Source organism: Leptidea sinapis, chromosome Z, assembly GCF_905404315.1.
Source record: "Leptidea sinapis chromosome Z, ilLepSina1.1, whole genome shotgun sequence".
Lineage (NCBI taxonomy): Eukaryota > Metazoa > Arthropoda > Insecta > Lepidoptera > Pieridae > Leptidea > Leptidea sinapis.
Window position 1 is genome coordinate 29,459,738 of NC_066312.1, and position 22,310 is coordinate 29,482,047.

Sequence of the window (22,310 nt, forward strand, 5' to 3'; positions counted from 1 at the left end):
CTATTTTCCTCTTGTAGTGCCGGGTGCACAAATGAACCATTTAAAAAAAATAGGATCTGCTTGCTTGCTTTTGTTCACCGTTGTTCTATAAAATGTGAACAAGGCTAAAGGCCTTAACGGAGTTTTTGATTACGTTTTAGTTTTGCTCGTTCCAAACCAAAATCTCGTTAGAGTAAATAATTATTGCTACGCACATAATATTTACTCAGAGAAAATATTATGAAAGACCAATGTGAATTTTCAATTTTGTTTTGTAATTTGTGAAGACCATAGATAGTGAAGACTAGACTGGTACCTAATCACTAATCAGTAAAGAGAAGTGTTCTGTGATTACTGATTAGTAATCAGTAATATAAGTATAGACTACAATAATATAAATATTTAAATTGAATGTGTATTATCTTGTAAATAATCGATTTTAGTTACAAATTTCATTAATTCATTTCATTTTTCTACGAAAAATCATGACTGTATATCTAACAAAAAAAATGCTTTCAAAATTAAATAGAAGTAATTTCTCAATCGCACCTGTAGAAAAGGATAATTCACTGGATATTCATTGGTTGGAGCTTCTTGCTGATGGGTATATCTCTCATCTATCCTCTTTACATGTCGATCCAAACTTGAACAATTCGTGTAACAATGATAGCTAATGCAGCCTATTCATTTTAATTTTTAGTTCAACATCATCTCAACTTTCTAAGAAGTCTATATGCAGAGTTTGTGCGAAAAAAGCATCTAAACCGATAAGTGATCCCTTATATGATTTTGATATCATGGGTGCCCTTCGGAGTGTCTCAAATATTTCGGTAAGTGTAAGTTTTTTAGTTTATTCCCCAATAAGTATTATACACATCCACCTCTAGTTGGAGGAAAAATTGTGAGAAGATGCTATAGACTCGCATATCATCAGTTATTTGTTAAGTACAGTGTGTAATATATGATTGTGTGCAGAATATTATCTAGCACTCATTGTAGCAACTATTGTATTCGTGGTTACGTATAACTTTTCATATTAAGCCAAACTTGAACACCTTTTTAAAAATCTTAATAGTATTGAAAGGGCACCTTCATAATTTTAATCTAGCCTGTGAACTTTTTGCAATAAATTTAAGTATGTACCTAATATTAAAATGTAATTACAAAATTGCAAGCTTCTTTGCAATATATTTAAGTAATATTAAAATATAATTATTTTCAGCTAACACCTGATGATTCTCTTCCTAAATTCATTTGCCCAGAATGTTTGGAGTCATTAAAAGTTGCACTGAGTTTTAAAAGAAAGTGTGAAGCAGCCGATAGAAGATATAAAAAGTTATTAAATCCAATGGGTAAATATAAATATCTACTAAGTAAATATTTATGAGTGTTAATACATACTTCAAAATTGTTTTGTAGCTGACACTGTTAGGTTGAATTTAACTAAGCTTAATGATGCATGGGTGGAAAAGCCTACAAATTACCCCATTATTAAATTTTCTTCCATTTCGCATGCTAAACTAGATAGGAATAAAACACTACATTAGAAAATATTTATATAATGTTTTACGGCCCTGCTGTTTTTAATGTCATGATAGATGTGCTTGCAGCTCTGTAAAGTTATATGCAGTATGCCAACACTGCCTTCAAGATTGCCTTCTATAATATATTAGCAGCTTATTATCCACTGAAAACTTAGTATTTTGTTTCATTAGCCAGTGAATGTATTTTATATATGTTTTTTTTTCACTTAAGAGACCTGTCTAAATGGACTCTGTCATCTATGCTGTTCCAGCAACTTTATATGAGAATAGTATTGTGCTTTCATCAGTCAAGGAAGATGTCACTAAGCTTGGTAACTGTAAGTAAGGCCATAGGACAAAACCCTGTGGGAGTCCAATATTAATATCAATTAAATAATTTTACTGTGTGGGCACTAAAGGTTAGACCTATTAAGTATTAGAATAGGAACAACTTTTCTTGTACATGACTGTTTTTTGCCAAAATAAAACACCAAAATTCACACCAACTTTCATGTTCATTGTCTACCTGAACTTGGAATATCCTGTCTGTTAGGTAAGGCTGCAGCAGTAACTATGAGGGATGTTTGTATTTACCTTTGAGAGCAGCTCTTTGTTCCATACTCTATCAAATGGTTATTGAACATTAAGGAACACAGTGGAGCACTATACCTTGCTCTCCAAGAAATAATTTTATTTTGGGTGTTCATTTCACCATATACTCTATGTCTCTGTTTTTTAGTGAATTATTCCCTATTGGAAAGCCAAATTCATGATTTCAGAAAGAGTATATTATGTATCAAGATTTTATGTAACATACAAGAGATTAATTGACAAGCATAAATGGAGTATATTAGAGATTATTATCGTTATGAATATTTTTGTTGTGTATATAAATAATACAATCTCACATAAATGTTTCTTTTCAGGGGATCCAACATTGCATTCATATCCATACTCCAAACATGATTTCCAGCTAATATTACACGACCTTAAGAAAAAAAGACTTAATATTGAGGCACAAAAAGAAAAAGACAGAAAAAGACGCGAGAAGTTTATGCAACGAAAGCAACTGAGGAAGAAAGAATTTCAATGTTCTTCATGTGATAACATATTTGATAATAAGGTACATTTTATTCATTTATAACTACAATTAGTCTTTTACTGTCACTGCATTGAGGTATTTAAGACACAGACTGTAGAAAATAATGGTAAAAAATTTAGAGACATGCGATTGGAGCGAACTGAATAATTTGCCTGAAACAATATCTAGATTGTGTTATGCCAGTCGTAAAAAAATGTAGTTGTTTGGTGGAGTATGGAGGAAGGCGGTTATTTCTAAAAGTAGGTCCTGTAGAATTAAAACAAATTCTCAAGGTGTGGTATTGCATCATCATAGACAAGATTGGGCTGTGTCACTGCGAGTTGCGCCATTGTTTGAGTTTCGAAGTTGTGTACAACCCTTGAGTATATATCCTCTGTTGCTCTATTCTAGAGATTATCTGTAAGATAGTCTTCATTCTTTCATACACCCAAACAGCTTTAGACGTAGAATCGCCATTGTCACTTCAAGTTGAAAGTGTATGTTGAGTAAAGTGTAGATTGCGAAGGATTTGCGAAGTCTCAGGTATCTGATGTCCTACTATATCAGTTCTTGATGCCTGAGTGTCCTCTACGGACAGAACTTATCCATACTCTGGCTGCGGCAACACAGAGAGTGATCTGCTCCTTCAGCACATCTAAATGGCTAGATTCCTTGTTGAATCAGATCCCCACCGAAGAAGAACTCGATTCTTAGCGATTTCAAGACCCACCACGATAAATGTCTAGGCTCAGTGAGATCTGATTACGACTTCGCTTTAGCAAAACTGGCTATTGCGCCGACGCGAATCCCAGACGCGGAAGATCATACACCTTCACTATTGACTGCATATCCGGACTGCTACTTAGTAATTTATGTAATATTTAAATTATGTTTTTGCATATGTTGTGAATTAAGTGTATCTTTGTTCCAGGACTTATTATTTGCTCACCGCCAAGAAAAACAATGCATGCTCAGGGCATGTGATATATGTGGTCAGTTGGTATACAGCATTACTAAGCATATGAGACATATACACAAACAAACTGTTATACATAAATGTCCTACTTGTGGAAAGGAGTTCCCGATTATTGCAAGATTGAAGAATCACATGTAATTTTCGTATACTTTTGTTTACGTATACATATTATTAATTATTATTGTATTTTAGGCCCTGTGCTTCCCACGGTGCCTAAAATAATAGGGAAGGCCCAAGGGCTGTTGTTCGACTATGGGCATTTACCAGTTGGAGTACCATACCGGCGCCTCTTATGCCGTGAAGGAAGCCGGTCTGAATGGCCCCATACCTAGTGAAATTACTGGACAAATGAGACTTGACATCTTATGTCTCAAGCTGACGAGCGCAATTGTAGTGCCAAGCATCAGAATTCTAAGTGTCACTGTATTGTGATGGGCGGGGTGTATGTATCAATTACCATCAGCTGAATGTCCTGCTCTTCTTGTCCCTTATTGTCATAAAAAAATATCGATAAATTTGTGGAGATGAAGACTAATCAATTGAACTGGTTACTTGACAATAACTGATCAGCTAAATTCCATTCTTTGATTGACTTATAGGTTTTGTCTCACTAGTACGGGTGTAAAGATAGCAATAGGGTGTGAGTAGGAGAGAATGATAAGTGATGCAATATAAAATTATTTTCTCATTTGACTTGATCTATAAATATTATTATTGCTGTTGCAGGTTGATTCATACAAACACGTTTAACTTCTTCTGTGATCTGTGTCCATACAAATGTAAATACAAGCACTACTTGGTAATGCACATGAGGACTCATACAGGGGAGAAGCCATACGGCTGTCCAGTGTGCCCGGCCAAGTTTGTCAACCCATCAAATCTCAACAAGCATAAGTTAACCCATCAGGAGAAACAATATAAGGTGCGCAGTTATTTGAATATGTGTGGCTAAGTATTAATGGGCCATCCATATATTATGTCACACGAATTTCACGACATTTTTAACACTTGTCCTTTTCACAGCTGGTCAAATTTGTCCCCCCCCACCTACCTAGTGTGATGTCCACATATTATGCAATTTTTTCAATTTTTATTTCCATTAAAATTCATTTCTCTTTGCAATTCATTCATTTTGATACCGCATCTAACATTGTCACAACTCTGCATACCAACCTTTATAATCTATAATTATATAAAAGTATATTCTGAAAAAATGTGATGTCACAAAATTTGTGATCCCTCGTCGCAGTTGTGTCCCCTCGCACACAATGTTAAACTTCGTTAACCCCTCCTTCCGCCTTGGCTTGTGACGTTATTTATGGATTGGCCCATATGCCTCGATAACACTTCTTATTTTTTCATTTTTCACCTTTGTGGTTTCAGTGTATGATGTGTGATAAGTCTTTCCGTACAAGTCCGGGACTGCGGGAACACCATGAAGCGGCACATCTTAATATTAAACACACCTGTGCCTATTGTGGAAGAGACTTCTGTTATAAGTAAGTTGGTTTACATTTGATTTTAAGAAACTAATTTGAGATATGCCCAAAAATTCTAATTCCAATTTTAAATTCAAATATCTTTTTTCAAAATAGGATATGATATCACTTGATTGAAAGTAAAAAATTTACCACCAATTCGAAAAACTATGCCTAAAATCTGAGAATAACTCAGTACTACTTTATAATTGGATCTAGTCTTACTCACTCATGATAAAAGAAAAACAAAGGAAGGAAAAATAGAAAATTACTAATTTTGTGTTCTACTAAAATTTGTCCTACGAGGATGTGAGTAGTTATAATTGGTATTATATCCACGCTCCCAACTAAATATGCACGATATTTAAAGTTATTTATACATCATATAACGTACAAAATAATGGATTCAATCTGGGCTATCTTTGTTGAATTACATCATGATGAAACCACTGAACCGATAGCAATACTTTTCTATGCGTAAGCTTTACTTTTGCTATTGTTGCGATCTTCGCTCGCGATTTTCGTATAGAATACAATCATCACATCTAATAATTTGCCTCAAAATCCCTTGCCGGTTCAGCACGGTAAGGCAGGCTTCAATTTTATTTTAATTTAACGCGCGCCAGCAATATATGGTGCTGTAACGTGTAATCTCTTATAACCCACATAAGATGGTAGAGTTAAAAAACATTAGCCTTCTTTCTTCTATATTTTATTCAGTTATATTAAACATTAGGCAGAAAGCCGACCGTTCTGACTAAAATTCATGATCTGTATCATCGATTTTTGATTTTACGCGCTATTTAGGCATTTAAATTTCTGATTAAAGTTTTCTCCATCAACGCGGCCAACAGTGTTACAATGAGATCTTATATATAGTAATATCTCCTTGCTGCAAACTTCGTTGCGGCTTGTATTTTCCGACTTTTTTATAAAAATTACTGCTGGTAATTGATACGCCCTGCCTATTATAATGCAGTGCCGCTCGGGATTCTTGAAAAACCTATAAATTCTCAGCGGCACCACATATGCGCTCGTCATCTTGTGACATAAGATGTTAAGTCTCATTTGCTCAGTAATTTCACTAGCTACGGCGACCTTCAGACCGAAACACAATAATGCTTAAACATTACTGCTTCACAGCAGAAAAAGGCGCCGTTGTGGTACCTACCCATAATCTAGCCGGCATCATGTGCAAAAAAGCCAACAAACAGTTATTTGTCATCTTAATGTCAATTTTGTTTAATGGATACTTAAAAAAACAAATATATTTATACTATAATATTTATTATTAATTATTTAAAATAAACATTAACATAATTTTGGCTAGTGTCCTCTAGTAAGCAATTAATGCCTCCATTTCTATTCCTAATGTAGATTAATGAATTAACTAAAAAGGTAAATGAACATAATATTTGTTGAGATTACTGGTAATCTATTGGTTTAAAAATAAATGTGTGAGTGTTTGTGTTTGTGTTGGTGTGCGTGCAAGCGCGTATGCGTGTGTGGTGTCTGAATATGAGTGCATGCAAGTGGGTGTGTGTGCGTGGCTGTGTTTTGTGAAAATATGTACACTTGTCGTAACTGTACATAATGTAAACATTATTAAATTTCTATTTCTTTATTATTTCTTCAGTTCTTATGTAGTCAATCGTGTTTAGATGAATAATCATACAGTGAAATATTGTTGAGGTGTATATGTTATCGACCTTATAATATACCTTATTATTACATACTTATTAAATAGAAATCATAGCATTATTTTCTTATAATAGTATTTAATTGTTTGACATGTGACGGAAGTCAAACAAGGTTAACTAACAGCCGTTCCCAATATTCAGTCTAACTCTTACTTGAGATAAAATTTTTAACTATCGTTGACTTTTCTGTCCCAATAAACTTATCGACGGTAACTCACTTTATCCCTGCACGCTGTCTGTCAATGGGCCGACGTATAGCTTACCTGCGATATAAAGTTTGTATGGAAATTGCAATTCACGCGTCTCAATATAAGGCGATAAAAATGACTTATCGGGAATATTAGGACAGCTTCAGATTATTGACAGCTAATTACAGTGTAGGTAGTGATTTATCACTATCTATTAGGAACGGCCGTAAGTAACCTATGAAACTTATCTTTACCAGATATTATAGATATAGCTTTATTTATCGAAATAATTGCTCTTTCTTCACAAGGTCTGATTTACGCAAGCACGAGATAAGAATGCACAATCGTCTAAAGAAGGAATTCATCGGAGGCGAACCAGCCTACAAGCAAGCTGAGAGGATACAGAAGGAGCAAGATGATGAAGCTCTTGAGAAATGGCGGCAAAACCAGATGATAGTGACCCAGCCCCCGCCACTGGTGCAGGCCACCTTTGTTGACCAGAACAAGGAGTACTTGCAAAACAGTCAGATGTACTTCACCGATGTCACTGGGATCATACAACAGCAAATGCGTAAGTGTTCATCTATGTTTATATTCGAACAACGGCTTCCATTGTTTGTAGACGAACCAACTTGTGCACCCGCTCAACGACTGTGCACCCATTTTGCCTGCGTGGGTATATATTTTCTATTCTTGTCACCCCAACTACTCCAGAAACCTTAACAATCTTCTCTTCTTCCTAAAGACCTCCGGGAGTACAAACAGTTATTGGGGTGCCAAGATGTTGAACCTAAGGCTCGTATTACAGAATGAGTCTCAGCGATCTTTTCAGGAATTTGTTATAGATTTTTGACAGTTTTATAAAAATAAACTAGCTAAGCTATACCACATAACAGTTACCGACATTTTTAAGGTTTTTCTTTTGGGGAATTGCTGCAGCGTTTGTCATGGAGTCAGCCATTGCGATGTTTGCTAGCGATTATCGTGTAGAATCGAAGAATAGAGAGTATCTGAGTCTGGTAATATGTGTTTTATTTATTTATTTAAGGACAATCAACGGGTTACAATTGATCGTTATTAAACTAAACAAAATGTGGTACACATTATTGTTAAATTATAGACTCACTTAGAGATTGCCACAACTTGCGAATTGCCACTGTTTTTCCTTTTTAAACTTTCTAGCCTGACCATGCAGAGCCTGACCATGATAAAGACTTCCTGCTTTTCGCCTGCAAGTCCAAGGTGCGATGCGATGTATTTATAACTTGTATCTAATGATTGGACTGAAAAACACCAAAACAGTTCTAGGGCGAGGAGAATCATTAGCTTTGCTATCCACGTAGATTTCAAAATCTATTTCTTTGATTGGCTGTTTTGCCGATCTGCTCGACCATATTTAACAAGTTTTCACCCCTATGTTCAGGTACGCAGTGTATCTCCAGATTGCTCGCTCTAAACTCTCTTTCGAATAGGTACAGCCTACCTTTAAGACTCCTCACGTCAGTACGCAGATCATCGTTTACTTCGTTCATCCAATTCCTGTTGTATCTCGTCGTATTTTGATGAGAAAAAGTAAATTCTGCATGATCGTAAATTTGTCGTAAACATGTCTGCTCCTTCTGGGACTGAGACAGACTATTCAGGATATCAGTTTTAAACGATTGGAAGTCCTGAGAGTATTTAGTGGACATACTGTGTAAAGCACCGACAACCTCGACGCCTTTTACGGGCGTGCTGTCTGAGTTATAGGCCCCTTTATGATCGCTACTTTACATGTAGGAAATTTCCATGTTATTTTGTACGAGGTATATAGTTTATTGTAATTTAAAAATTATATAATATAATGAAATAGTTAAAAGGTCAGTCGTCTTGCTTGGTTCAATACTCTAAGGTAATTTGTTATTAACTACATCCAAGATGGTGTCCGGTATAATATTGGTTACAGATCACAGGTTTCCTACCGCGTGTTCTTTAATTTCGTGTAAGTTTTACTTTATCTTCAGATATTATCTTCGGCATTCACTGTCCGATTTCGATCATCAAAGTGTTTTTCTGATTTTATTAGGTACAACAATTTTTTGATAAATGGCCTGGAAGTCTAGCTCCCGTATTGGAGTGAACGAACCGATTGTTTTGCTTAATAATTTTTTTGTAATAATTTTTGTCTGAACGATATATAATATAATAATATTGACACACTTTTTTTACACAAATTATCTTGCCCCAAGTTAAGCATGTATAGCCTGTGTTATGGGTTACAAGACAATGATGTATTTAATACAATATACTTACATAAATTCATATAAACATACATAAATACATTTAAACATCCATGACTAGGAAACAAACATCCATATTCATCATATAAATGCTTGCACCTACCGGGAATCGAACCCGGGACCTCTAGCTTAGTAGCTAGGATCGCTAACCACTCGGCTATACAGGTCGTCGATATGTATACGACTTCACGATATGAATGAGACGTGAAATGTGAGTGTGAGACGCCATAGCGAATATTTTTGCGGTGCGAACGGCGAATCGTCTCGCGAATAGATTATGGCTAAGCGAACGCTGCGGCGCAGACATACGACTGTCCTACGACTGGCACAGATTTGTGCGCGATGCGTGCAAGTTACTATGCTAATTCTTAATTTTGTTGTAATTACAGATCATTTAATTGAATTAGTGCGTAGTGAACCTTATTTGTCAGACTATTAAAAATATATTTAAAGAGTTATAATGTGTAATTAATTATTGCCGAGAAATTGAATGTTTTTTATATTATGCATGTTGAATAAAAAAACCAACAAGCGACTTCTTGCAATCGTCTCAACTTATAAATGTGGCATAAAAAGTATTTATTTTCTCAAAAATGATGTTATTCCTAATATACTAGATGGCGCGCTGAGAGAGAAGAAGCGGCGCAAGAAACTCTCCCAGCATTCTATTTTTTTGCGCTCTTTTTAATGAAATAATATTGTACTGTCATTGCTATTGCTATAAAGTAATCATAATCTAGTCCCATGCTGTCGGATCGCTTAGATATTCAGCTGTGGAGTAGTGGGATTTACAGACAGAACCTTTTTTTAATAAAACATTTAAATTTATTTATAGAGAATGCCTGAACATTGGCTGGGACTTTATTATGAAACTGTATACATTTACACTTAAAGCTATTATGTATCTTATGAAGCCTACTGGAATTAGTTACAAGCAATGCCTTATTTATAGTGTTATAATAATGTAAATCAATATTAAGAGCAAAAAGGTGACGTTTTTTGTGAACGTATATTAAATTTTCATAAATGTACTGACAATGAACAGTCATAATATTTATTTCTTTAAATTTAGCGAAGCACTTTATATAAAATACAAAATGACAGTTATTAAATTGAAACTTAACCCCGCCACGGCCGCACGCTGCCTCTGCTCTCGTGAATCAGTTATGTGATGACAATATTCATTTGTAACTTACTTGTTTACTTCTTGTTGTTCGATTCTTATATGTATATATTTGTTCTTATGTTATTTGGAGTTTCATCTATCTATGCTAAGAAGAAGACATTAATGTAAGCGACAACGCTTCACAAAGAAACTGCCCCAAGTGTATATTAATAATTTTTAAAGTGTACCGTTCTGTAAAAGCATGTCTCGCTCATGAAAATTTATTAAAGTAGGCGTTACTTTGCGGAAATCCATAATTATACAATAGATTTAAGTTTTCTTTAGTGTTAATTCCGACAATATTTGTTTTTAAACAATTCGACACGTGTTTCGCTTCTACACGAGGCATCCTCAGGACGTGTTGTCACGCCAAAGTCTGGCACGAGTTTGTCAGTCTCATTGTCAGTCAAACACGTGTCGAATTGGTTAAAAACAAATATTGGCGGAATTAACACTAAAGAAAACTTAAATCATTTGTATATCTCACTCAGCTCATCCTGATTCTATGTTCTCATTTTACTCGTCAACTAAATCACGTTTATTCTTTATGTGATGCAAAAGTGTTCTTGATGCGTCGCTGCATTTGCTCATGGCCTATGTCTGCGAATCCTGCCCTGCCCTGCAAAAACTGTACGGCGTCACTTACGTCTCATCATACGCTTAGCCTAAATGTATCTAAATGGACTGATTTAGCCACGCGCTGCGGCGAATGGCGACGCGACCGGAAATTAAAATTTATCGAGCGAACCGCGCGGGCGACTGAAACAAATTTACCTGTTTTCGCCGCGAATAAAATTAACTGTGAAACTCTTACTTCCGAAGTACTTTCCCAGTTATTAACCGCTTTATTCATAATAGTCTGCTAACTTAAAGCATTGCTAATTCTCACTCTGAATGAATGAGAAAAAACACTCCTAAGCGGCTGTTTAAAATTAGCGGACCATTATGAATAAGGGGGTAAGAATATAATCGAAGGTTTTGATACTTATTCTGGTATACTCGAAAATTTTCTGGATACATTTATCGAAACAATTTGGCCATTGCATATGATATTAAAACTATTTTGAAAACAAATATCTGTTGTACTGCGACGTTTTAGTTACCATTGATACTAATTGTAATATATTGAAAGTGTCTCTTGCTATTTAAATTAAATATCATGAATATATTTCACTTGGCCTGGGCAAAAGTATTTTTTTCCACTTCACGCTATGCTAGAGAAAAATTAATCGAATATGACGTTGTTCAAAAATTATGACACTAAAAAAAACATTCTTATCATTTTCCCCAAGCGTCATAAGAATTTAATTATTTGAGTTTTATTTTTATAAGTCCTTGTTCAATATTACCTACATGTAAAACGACTACTACTTACTACATAGACTCATGTAAAACGATTTATTTCAGCCCAGCAGCAGTCGGTGCAGATAACTCTGTAAGTATTCAAATGATTTAAATGTTACATCTTTCTATATTATTATTTTTTATGGAAAAGGAAGACAAAAGAGCGTCCGGGTCCCTTGGTGTTAAGTGATCACCCCCACCCACTTTATCTTGCAACACCAGAGGAATCACAGCGTGCTTTTTTGAAGGTACCCATGTCGTGTCGTCTTGAAACTTTCCGACTAATTATTGTCTAAGCTATCACAATTGTATTGTAATTTGTAACTTAATCTATTGGGCATATATTTACAGTTTATACATAGAGCGCGTCGAGCTCGAATCAATATAGTTTTATTCATATTATTTATATACATTTTATATCTTTATGTGAAATTGAATATACGCTTATTATCTATCGCCCACTCTAGCTCTTAATCACCATTGAGTTCCGAAATACATAGTGTATCGCTGTGACCCGCTGATTAATATTCTATTTCACTCGCCGCTCCAGAGTGTATTTCTTACAATGCGATTCAGAGTGTCTTGTTGGCTAGCGACAGAGTGTCAAGCGGTTGGTTGTTTTGGCCGAATTGGCTTCTTATTACTTGCGTATTCTTGTGCCAAGTATCTAGTCGAAGTGAAACCTCTTTATCGACGTATGAGAGGAATTTTGTAACTAACCGTGACGATTTTCGGTTATGCGCCAAGTTATTTTTATTTTACGTGCCACGGTACTGACTGACAACTCTGATATTGATGGCAGAATTAAAAATAACAATCTTTGTACTTTTCTGTTACGCTTGGCGTTAATGATTATTATTATAATCTAATATATTATAAATATTTATAATCTTAATAAAAATGAATACCTGCTAATTTCAATGGTTTTATAAATGTACTGCAGATACTTTATTGATTGTAAATTTCTCTTCTTACATGTGTAGACTATTACACACACCCTTTTTATTCTTTAGCCTATGTCCAGCCTAGGTATATATAATACAGGTTAGCGACGGCAGTGTATAAGTTTATTATTTTCTTTAGCTTTTACTCGCGAATTGGAATTCTAACAATTCCAATTCCAGTTCAATTGGGCAGCAAATTATATTTTTTAGAATACATTGCAAATACACATACAAACTGCTGCGGCTAACAATAAATTGCTTATTTTATATGAGAGGGGGCAATTAATACATTAATATAAACTACTTTATTTTGTTTTTCCGTCCTTTGCTAAAACATAAAAAAATTGCGGGTTTGATACTCGCCGCATAAAGATTCCCATTTGAAAAATATTATTTTCTTCTGTTAGACACATACTCCTGTTAGAAACTTTAAAGCGTTAAATTTGTTTATTTTCATTCCTTATTTCAACCCTGTACAGGTCAAAATTTCCAAAACACCAAAACAATATTTTTTTCTTATCTAGTACCTAAATACAAAATTTCATGGTGGCATCTTTGATAATGACGGACTTTCATACATACTTCCACCCCCTATTTCAACCCCTCCAAACCTCTTATTCAAGATAAAAGGTAGCCTATGTCCTTTTCCATGTTCTAGTCTAAAGTTCATCAAAATAGTTTCAGTGGTTTAGACGTGATAAACAAACAAACTTATATTCACATTTATAATATAAGTAGGGATTAGTATCTATTGTCTAATCATTTGTTTTATTTTCCGCAGGGCCGATATAGATAACATAAAAAAAGATGACGTGAAAATGTACGTGACTCAACAATTATACTTCTAAGTTGGGCGTCAGTTGTATCTAGTTTATAAAAATAAAATATAAGAAGTACCTATTCAATATATGCTTATTTAGTGAAACCCCGATGATACAAAGCTGAAGGAGATTAGAATAAGAGATGATAATGGTCTGGCCGGATACCGGATCTATTATCAGCAAATTCATCAACACCTGCTGAGCGAATGAAAGAAGACGAAACTAGATTCAACTTTACACTCGAAGCTCATGACACTTTGGGACTTTTTCAATGATGTGGCAAAGGATAACACTAGTAGAGATCTTCGCGATCAAGAAAAACTAAATCCAATTGCTAAGAGAATTCTTCTTAAAGATATCTCGAATCGATCGCAATCAAGACCCATTTGGTGGTCAGTTAAGTTGAGTCACTACCTGCAGTTGTCAAGGTTTGCTAGAATTTATCTTTCAGCACCTGGGAGTAGTTAATACAGCGAAAGGCTATTTTCAGAAGCTGGTCTGGTATACAAAGCCAAGCGGAGTGGCCTATTACCAACAAATGCTTCACCACAATTTGCCACTTGTTAATTTTGAGTACAAAACTTATTAATAAAAATAACTTTTTCGACGTAAAATTATAAAAATAAACGGTGTTCATAACTTATTTGCGTTATAATTTGCCTTGTGTAAAGTAATGAGAATATTTTACTAACCGGAATCCGGCCGGATACTGAATTACTTTCCGGATAGTGCAAACAAGGAAGGATAGGCCGGATACCAGATAGTTATAGATCGGATATCCATTTCACCTCTAATTAGAATGTTAGTTTGTGACAAAGAGGCTTTTCTATGAACAGCAATGATTGTCTCCAGCCTTACTCAATTTAACTTGTTTCCAACTGTCGATACATAAATTATTCTCGAATATTGTTTTATACTGATACTTATCAAAGGCAATATCTTTACGCCGATATAAACGTGCCTGAGTTAAAAGCGCGGACACTGAAATAAAAATTTGCAACCACTTCCGTTAAATGACTCGCCGGATCCTCAATAATAATCGATCCTGAGTAATGTATGTACGAATGGCGTTCATTAAATAGTGTAAAAAGGTGCCCACTCTGTGTAACTCACAAAAGTAAATAAGAACTTGTAAAGCTGGTATATTTATTACATAGAAATAAAGAAATCTTAATATCTTTTGATTATTAGAAATGTAAGATTTTGTGTTGCAGTTTGTCGAAAATTTGGTTGTTGAGTATTTGATGCATAAGAAATTCAAGTAGAGTCGTTTTCCCGAGGGCTGTGCTCTCTTTTCTGACGCCGTGGAGATACTGCAATTGCAGAATAAATAAAAAAAACTGCAAAAGAAATTAATGAGAAACGGCGAGGAAAACAAGAAAAAAATTGTTTTGTTGAGCGCTGTACAACGCGCAGGTCCGGCCGCATATGGAGTATTGATGATATATCTGGTCTGAAGCACCCCAGTATCAGCTCGAACTATTTCACCGCGTGCAACGCAGAGGAGCTCAAATCGTCGGGGACCCAGTGCTCTGTGAATGGCTGGATCACTTGGCGTTGCGTAGAGACATCGCTTTATTGTGTGTCCTCTACCGCATTTATCACGGGGAGTGTTCCGAAGAGCTGTTTCACCTGATTCCTGCCACCGAATTCCACCTTCGCACGATACGTCACAAGTTAGGATATCATCCCCACCATTGGGATGTGCGGCGATCCTCCAAGGTGCGGTTTTCAAGGAGCTTTCTTCAACGTACTAAAAAGCTGTGGAATTAACTTCCTTGTGTGGTGTTTTCGGGACGATACGACATGGGTACCTTCAAAAAAAGCGCGTACACCTCCCTAAAGGCCGACATCGCTCCTGTGATTCCTCTGGTGTTGCAAGAGAATGTGGGCGGCGGTTATCACTTAACACCAGGTGACCCGTACGCTCATTTGTCTTCCTTTTCCATAAAAAACATCATTGATATGCAGAAGAAACAGTGTAGGAGATAGCACACAACCTTGGGGCTCTCCAGGATTCAGGGGCATTGAGTTCGTGCAATAAATGTCGACAACGACCTCTATGCTGCGCCCAGTGTGGAAGCTGGAGGTCCTCTTGTATAAACTCTCGGGAAGCCCAAATGATGGAAGCTTTGAGGAAAGCTATCAAGGGCCATAGACGATCAAAGGCCTTCGCTGTATCCAGGCTAACTGCCAAGCCTTCTCCCTTGCTTTCGATAGCCGCCGCTCATCTATGTGTTAGGATACACCAGAAGATCGCCTGCCGACCGACCTTGGTGAAAAATGTACTGTCGGTCGTTGTTCTCAAAGCTTTTCATTTTTTCCGAAAAAAAAAATGCAGGGTCGGAGGTATACGACGGGTGACCCAATTAAACCATGTGTGACGTCGCCAAATAATCGATCGTTCGCCTGGCGATGGGTGGCGTTTTTGTGGCGAAGTATTCTACTGCGAGTTCGATTCTCCCGTAATATTTCCAAGACAAGTGGCAAACAATTGTTAGTGCTACTGCCTTGTACGAAGTACGATCGGCTGTCAATAAACCAATTCATTCTGTGCGTACGCGTTTCATTTAACTATCACCTAAGTACATATCTATTTATATTGATTACCTGTGAAGGGACATGTTTATCGCGACTATGTCTATGTATAACGGTACTAGGACACAGTGGTGTAAAAGACAATGAAGTACCTTCTTTATCTATTGCGTCAGCTTAATAGATAAGGAAGATTCACGAACTCTCTTAAGGTCATTATCGGCTTCGTAGAGACGGTTGGCCTGAGAGCGATACTGTAGAAACATAGTAAGCATGGGCAAAGGACACGTCATAAGGGTCGCAATGTCTGAGAGGACTTATTATATCCTCCTAAAAAAGGTACTTACCTGTCTTTTATGGGCGTAAACATAACTTTTTATGGGACTTGGGATTGATATGGAAATGCATATAGCTTTATTCACTAGTGCATTATATCCCCACATAGTATAAAAAAGAGGCCCCTGCCATATCTGTTACGTTGCGCGAAGGTTAAATTATAGTTAGTGACAAAAAATGATGAACAAGAAGCCGATGGACCTTTTAGCAATCACTAATTTGTCGCAACATGTAAGCCAATACACTTTTCAGTCTATTAATTTAAGGTTTACCGGCATGTCGTTAAGGCGTGTTACAGTGGAACACATTATTGATCTAAGCGACAATCTCTTATCGTGCGAGAGTTTCATTCCTAAACACATAATATATATATCTGTCAAAGACATTGATCCAATCTTATTCAATGATTTTATGATGGATTAAGGAAGGTTGCAATTTAATGTTTCCACGACGCGTTCACATATTTTCGTCTTGTTCTTAATGAAATCTTCTATATAACCCTCTGCTACAGCACTCACCTTCCATCCATGTCGCTTGAGAACTGTTAAGTCCGCTCCAGAATCTGCGAAAGGGATAGCATAGGTACGATGAAAGCAATGTCTAGTATACAGCTTGTTATCTGGTATCTAACTACAAATAAGTAGCGATGTCGTCCTTTTCGAATGGGTCGAAGGGATGAAAAAATAGTTTTTATAGGTTGAAGTTCATTTACCGCATCACAAATTTACTAAGCGTTAGCGTTCGCAAAGAGTTATGTAAATCACTGATTAAAATTCTATCTACGCAAATATTACTATATTTTCCAAATATGTTGGTGTCTTCAAAAAATCTTACCAAATGCTTGGACAAGATTTTGCTATGTTATTAGGCTAGGCAATATTATTAGCACACATAACACTTTTTTTGAACACCAAAAACGTTATTAAAATGCAGTTTTGTAGGCAATTACATTTTGCCTCGTTACTTTTTAACGAGGTTAAATATAGAATACCATTATCACCCACATAAAAGGCTTAAGGCGACACTAAATGCTAGCGACCTTGAACTATGTAACAAAGCCAATATTTTCTAAATTCTTGCGTGGAAAACGTAACATATTTACAGGCGCCAACATGCGTTTATATGCTTAAAACTCTCATTATTGATTACTAATCTTCATTAATGTACCTACACATAAAGTACAAGCTATAAGAATATTTTTTCTGAGAGTTACTAAACGAATGCGTCATGCCGAGAAAAAACTTGTTTAACTCCAAAGAAAAGTGGTAGATCAAAATAGCTCTGGAGCCATAACTATAACCAACAGCAACCTACAAATAAGACTTAAGGGTATGTGTAACACGATAAAATAGTGTTCATAGATCCAAATGCTATATTTTCGCCACAACACTTGTCTAAAAACACCCTATTTAGGTGTTTTCTGCTTACCCTTCGCCTTACGTGGCTGTCGGACTCAAATGAACGGTTTCAGTCGCGTCACGGCAAGATTCTCCTCATTGTTACCTATTGATAAGAGAATCAAAAATTTTTTTCTTTATAAAACAAACTTAAATCTTTTTTTCTAGAAGAACAAAGGGTTCAGAGGCATAAAAAATAATAATTAAGCGTTATGTGGAGTATCGAAGGGGCTTTATTGGCACACACGTCAATAGATTCTTAATTATTTTTATGATGTAAAGTTTTCGATTTATGACGAAAAATAAAAAAACCTTTTCCATTTTCTATAAGTATATGTAGGTACAAATACGTACATACCTTCGGTGCGTGAGTCCGGCGCGCATTTGACCGGTTAACGGGTTTTTCAACATAGCGCTGTAATTGTAGAAAAACGAGACAAAAAAATTAGCTAATTCTGCCATTCTGCTATTGCTTTCGATACTTACGATATTGTTTCCAAATACGAATTAAGTACGCTTTGAAATATACATAACACACGACATTTCTTGGGATTTATCATAAGAAGAATGGAGATAAATAATATATACAAATTATTCAAACACAACTCAATTGCTCCAACAATCGTAGCTGCATGCGAAAATAAGACTGAAACATTGCTTTATTTTCCTCATGAGCTATAAATATAAAACACAGAATAACTCGCGGTGCAATTGTGTGTATTCAACACGATCTACAAAGAGAATAGTAAAGTGCAACTACGCTTCCTACATTTTATATTCTACTTTTGTTAACATTTTCATTGCAACGGATTTAAAAAATTGAGATCGTATTATTATGAGTGACTTTAAAAACGTTACAAATATACATCTGAGAAAATTTTAATGTAAGTGTCTATTTAATTAAAAATAATATAGATATAAAAACTAAACAAATGAGCTATTATCAATCCATTTAAAATCGACAATATTGCCACGACGAATGTTTGCAAAAATTCGATAGATACTTACCGGCGTACCTACGTCTTTATCCAGCGGAACATAAGAGTCTTAAAGTGCAATACAGAGGCCAATACTAGATGTTAATGTATTTAAAAAGCAATGTTAACAACCACAACAGGTTGTGTTTTAATTTTTTTTACCAGTATTTGAATAGAACTATTACTAAAATATCTATTTAATGTAAATCCAAACAACTTATAAACAAAAAAATCGATCTATGAATTTCAACTTAATTTACTTTAACATAATAATATGTATAGTTTAACATTAAAAGAATTATATTATGCGTATGAATGCGAATTTAATATATATATATCTATTATTATATTATGTTATAATCGGTTATAGTGTTTATTTTATGTTTGGATGTGTATGTGTGCGTGTAGTGTGTGTTTGTGTATATGTGCGTGTGTTAATGTACCTATTTGTTCGTTTTATATCGCTCCAGTAACATGTTTCGTATCTAGTGTATTCATTAATATTTTAATAATTTCTTTTTTGAAGATATTTTTATTGCGATTATGAATGTCGACATTAGAAAAAACTTCGTTGTAATGCTTACAAATTCTGTTAATAGGAGAATTTTTACCATAGTTCGTAGTGTTAAATGAAAAAAGAGGCGTATTTCTCGTTTGTTTTAGTGGTACATTGAAGTTAATACTAGCAAGTAATGTTGGGGAGTCCAGAAGATTGTTTATTATATTAAATAAGAACATTGTATCTAATAACGTTCGTCTGTCTGCTAGTGAAATTATATTATGATGCATGCAGCCATCTTTATAGTTGGAAAAAAATTTATGACGAAAGTTAAGGTGCCTTATAAATTTAGCTTGAATCTTTTCAAAGTTTTCAATATATCTAATATCTTTAAATGAGCAATTCTTGTATATATATATATTCTGAATCTCGGAAACGGCTCCAACGATTTTAATAAAATTTAGTATACAGGTAGTTTCGGGGGTGAGAATTCGACCTAGCTAGGTTTCAATATTAAAAAATGTAATTTATCCGTGTTTTATATATATATATATATTATATACACAAGACTATAATAGCTCAGATGGGATATTGGGTGATCTGGAAAGCAGAAGACCCTGGTTCGAATCCAGATGTCCTATAGTATTTTTTTTTCAAGTTTTGTACATTCTTAAAAATCCGAGCAAGGCTCGGTCGTCCAGATATTGTTATATAATGGGGCGACCAGATACAACTTGCGTACTCTAAGACACTACGCACGTATGCATAGTAAACAGATTTAATACATGCAAGGTCATTAAAAGGTTTGCAGGTACGTATCACAAAACCTAAGCTCTTGAACGCTTTATTCGCAACGTAATCAATATGCTCAGACATAGTTAGCTTGCTGTCAAAAATAACACCTAAATCCCTAACAACACTGTCTTTATTAATAGGAATTCCATTTAGCGAGTATGTAAATTGTATCTTATTTACCTTACGACTAAATGATATCTGTTGACATTTAGGTGCATTAACTGAAATAAAATTGTTTTTATAATACTCAGATAGATTATTAAGGGTAATTTGTAATTCAATTCAGTCATTATGATTGTGTACTTTGTAAAATATTTTAAAATGTTAAATACTTAAAGAGCTTATTCAGTAAATTTTATGAACCCTTTTATCGTACACAATTATTATAAAAATAATTTATCTTCTCGCGCGCCAACATTTGCCGATCACTCCGTGCCAGCCCCGTTAAATAGTACCTTAAAGGACGGCAAAGCATCGCTTCACCCCTGGTGTGCTTTGTTGCTTTAACATGCAAAATATGCATGCATGCATGGATGTCCATGGGTGGTTGCTTTACCACTACCCACCACGTGAGCCTCTTTTCTGTTTGGTTCCTCTTATATGTTTAAAAAAAAAATATTACATCTTCCTTATACTTTTCTTTTTTGATAGAGATGAAATTGAAGTACTATTATCATCATAATATCTTGGTTGTTGTGTTTTGTTGTGAATGATGTTTACACCTGTAATGACATATTGTTCTATCTCGTGTGTACTTATTAAAATTATGTATTGTTGATGTAACTATCTGAATTAATAAATAAATAAAAATTATTTCCATGATCTAATACGTGGGTAAAACTGAAAATGTTTAAAACTGGCCAGTTAGAAACATTGCTAATGAAAAGTTTTTTTTAATTTCAATTTTAGAACTCTTTGGTAATCTAATGTAGTATATTGCATTCATTTGTCATTTGTTTTTGTGAATTGGCGGCAAATCTAAAACTATTTACAAGTGAAAATGAACCTTAAGCTTTAACGAGAAAATTTTCGGTCAATGATTTATTATGACTTTCGTTTTGGGCTTACTCAACAACAAAGCTATGATAGGCTGTGATTAGCATTTCTTAATGAAGCCCCATCTCGTGCCACTATTTACAATTGGTTTTACGAGTTAAAGCGTGGACGTAGCAATCTCAATGATGATCCGCGTGAGGGACGTCCCTTAACAGCGACTACTGAAGATAACATCAGTGCTGTGCGACGCATGATAGAGGAAGATAAGAGAGTGACCTATCAGCAGATACGGGCAAGCCTAGGCATTGGTATCAGTCAAGTTCAAAAAATATTACATGAACGTTTAGGTGTCAGGAAGCTTTCTACCAGATGGATTCCCCATACTTTAACCGACGACCAGAAATACCTGCGCATGGTCCGGTGTCGCCAAATGTTAGATAAGTTCAACGGCGGTGACTCAAATGCTGTATTTGACATCGTCACAGGTTATGAAAGCTGGAAATAATGCTACGAACCCGAAACCAAAGGAAGAAGTCAAGGAAAAAATATGATTGCCTCATTCTTTGGTAGGAAAGTTCAATTCGCGACAGTTGTGCTAGAAAATGCAAGGATAGTTACTGCAGACTGGTATGTCAATCGCTGTTTGCCTCTTGTCTTGGAAAAAATTCGACAGCAGCGCCCTCGAAGCAGGATCCTCCTTCACCACGACAATGCTTCAGCGCACTCCGCATAACGGACTGTTTAATATTTGACTATGGCAGGTGTTAAGATAATGAGTCATGGGCCATACAGTCCTGACCTGGCGCCCTGAGACTTTTTTTATTCCCAAGAACTAAAGATAAAATTCGAGGTATTCGCTTTACGAGCCCTGAAGATGCGGTCAAAGCGTACGAAAATGCCATAGAAGAGACCCCTAAGAAAGAATGGGCCCACTGCTTTTCTCAGTGGTTCAATCCAATGCGACGATGTCTAGAGAGGAACGGAGATTCCTTTTTTTTATGGAATAGAAGGACAAACGAGCGTACGGGTCACCTAGTGTTAAGTGATCACCGCCGCCCACATTCTCTTGCAACACCAGAGGAATCACAGGAGCGTGGAAGGTGTACGCGCTTTGTACCCACGTCGTTTCGACCCAGAAACACCGCACAGGGAAGCTCATTTCACAGCAATGTAGTACGTGCAAGAAAGCTTCTCGAAAACCGCACTGAAAACGGCACCGCATTACTTCGAAAAACATTAAAAGTATTGACAACTTTCTACATTAAGCCGTTTTTCATTTTCTAAACATTTTCAGTGT

At 35.5% G+C, this 22,310-nt stretch overlaps 1 protein-coding gene across 3 annotated transcripts; it reads left to right on the top strand.

Annotated features, from left to right (window-relative positions):
* The first annotated feature begins 97 nt into the window (after window positions 1–97).
* LOC126979222 (zinc finger protein 91-like) lies at window positions 98–14,121 on the top strand. Of its 3 annotated transcripts, none has more exons than XM_050828492.1 (11): window positions 98–583; window positions 680–809; window positions 1,202–1,331; window positions 2,429–2,625; window positions 3,515–3,693; window positions 4,286–4,481; window positions 4,943–5,058; window positions 7,234–7,496; window positions 7,865–7,944; window positions 11,777–11,804; window positions 13,439–14,121. In XM_050828492.1, exons 1-10 carry the CDS (start codon window positions 465–467, stop codon window positions 11,798–11,800), a joined length of 1,434 nt encoding a protein of 477 aa, XP_050684449.1. In that variant the 5' UTR covers window positions 98–464; the 3' UTR covers window positions 11,801–11,804; window positions 13,439–14,121. The 3 variants fall into 3 exon arrangements, 2 of the variants coding, with proteins under 2 accessions (XP_050684449.1, XP_050684450.1); XR_007732779.1 differs by having other exon boundaries at window positions 99–583; window positions 7,839–7,944; XM_050828493.1 differs by lacking the exon at window positions 7,865–7,944 and having other exon boundaries at window positions 100–583.
* The last annotated feature ends 8,189 nt before the right edge of the window (window positions 14,122–22,310 follow it).

Excerpts from the sequence above, each read along its gene's own strand:
- LOC126979222 (XM_050828492.1), top strand. The coding sequence starts at position 465 with ATGACTGTATATCTAACAAAAAAAATGCTTTCAAAATTAAATAGAAGT. Across the intron at positions 3,694-4,285 it reads GCAAGATTGAAGAATCACAT|GTTGATTCATACAAACACGT; the intron begins GTAATTTTCGTA and ends TTGCTGTTGCAG. Across the intron at positions 7,945-11,776 it reads ATAGAGAGTATCTGAGTCTG|CCCAGCAGCAGTCGGTGCAG; the intron begins GTAATATGTGTT and ends GATTTATTTCAG.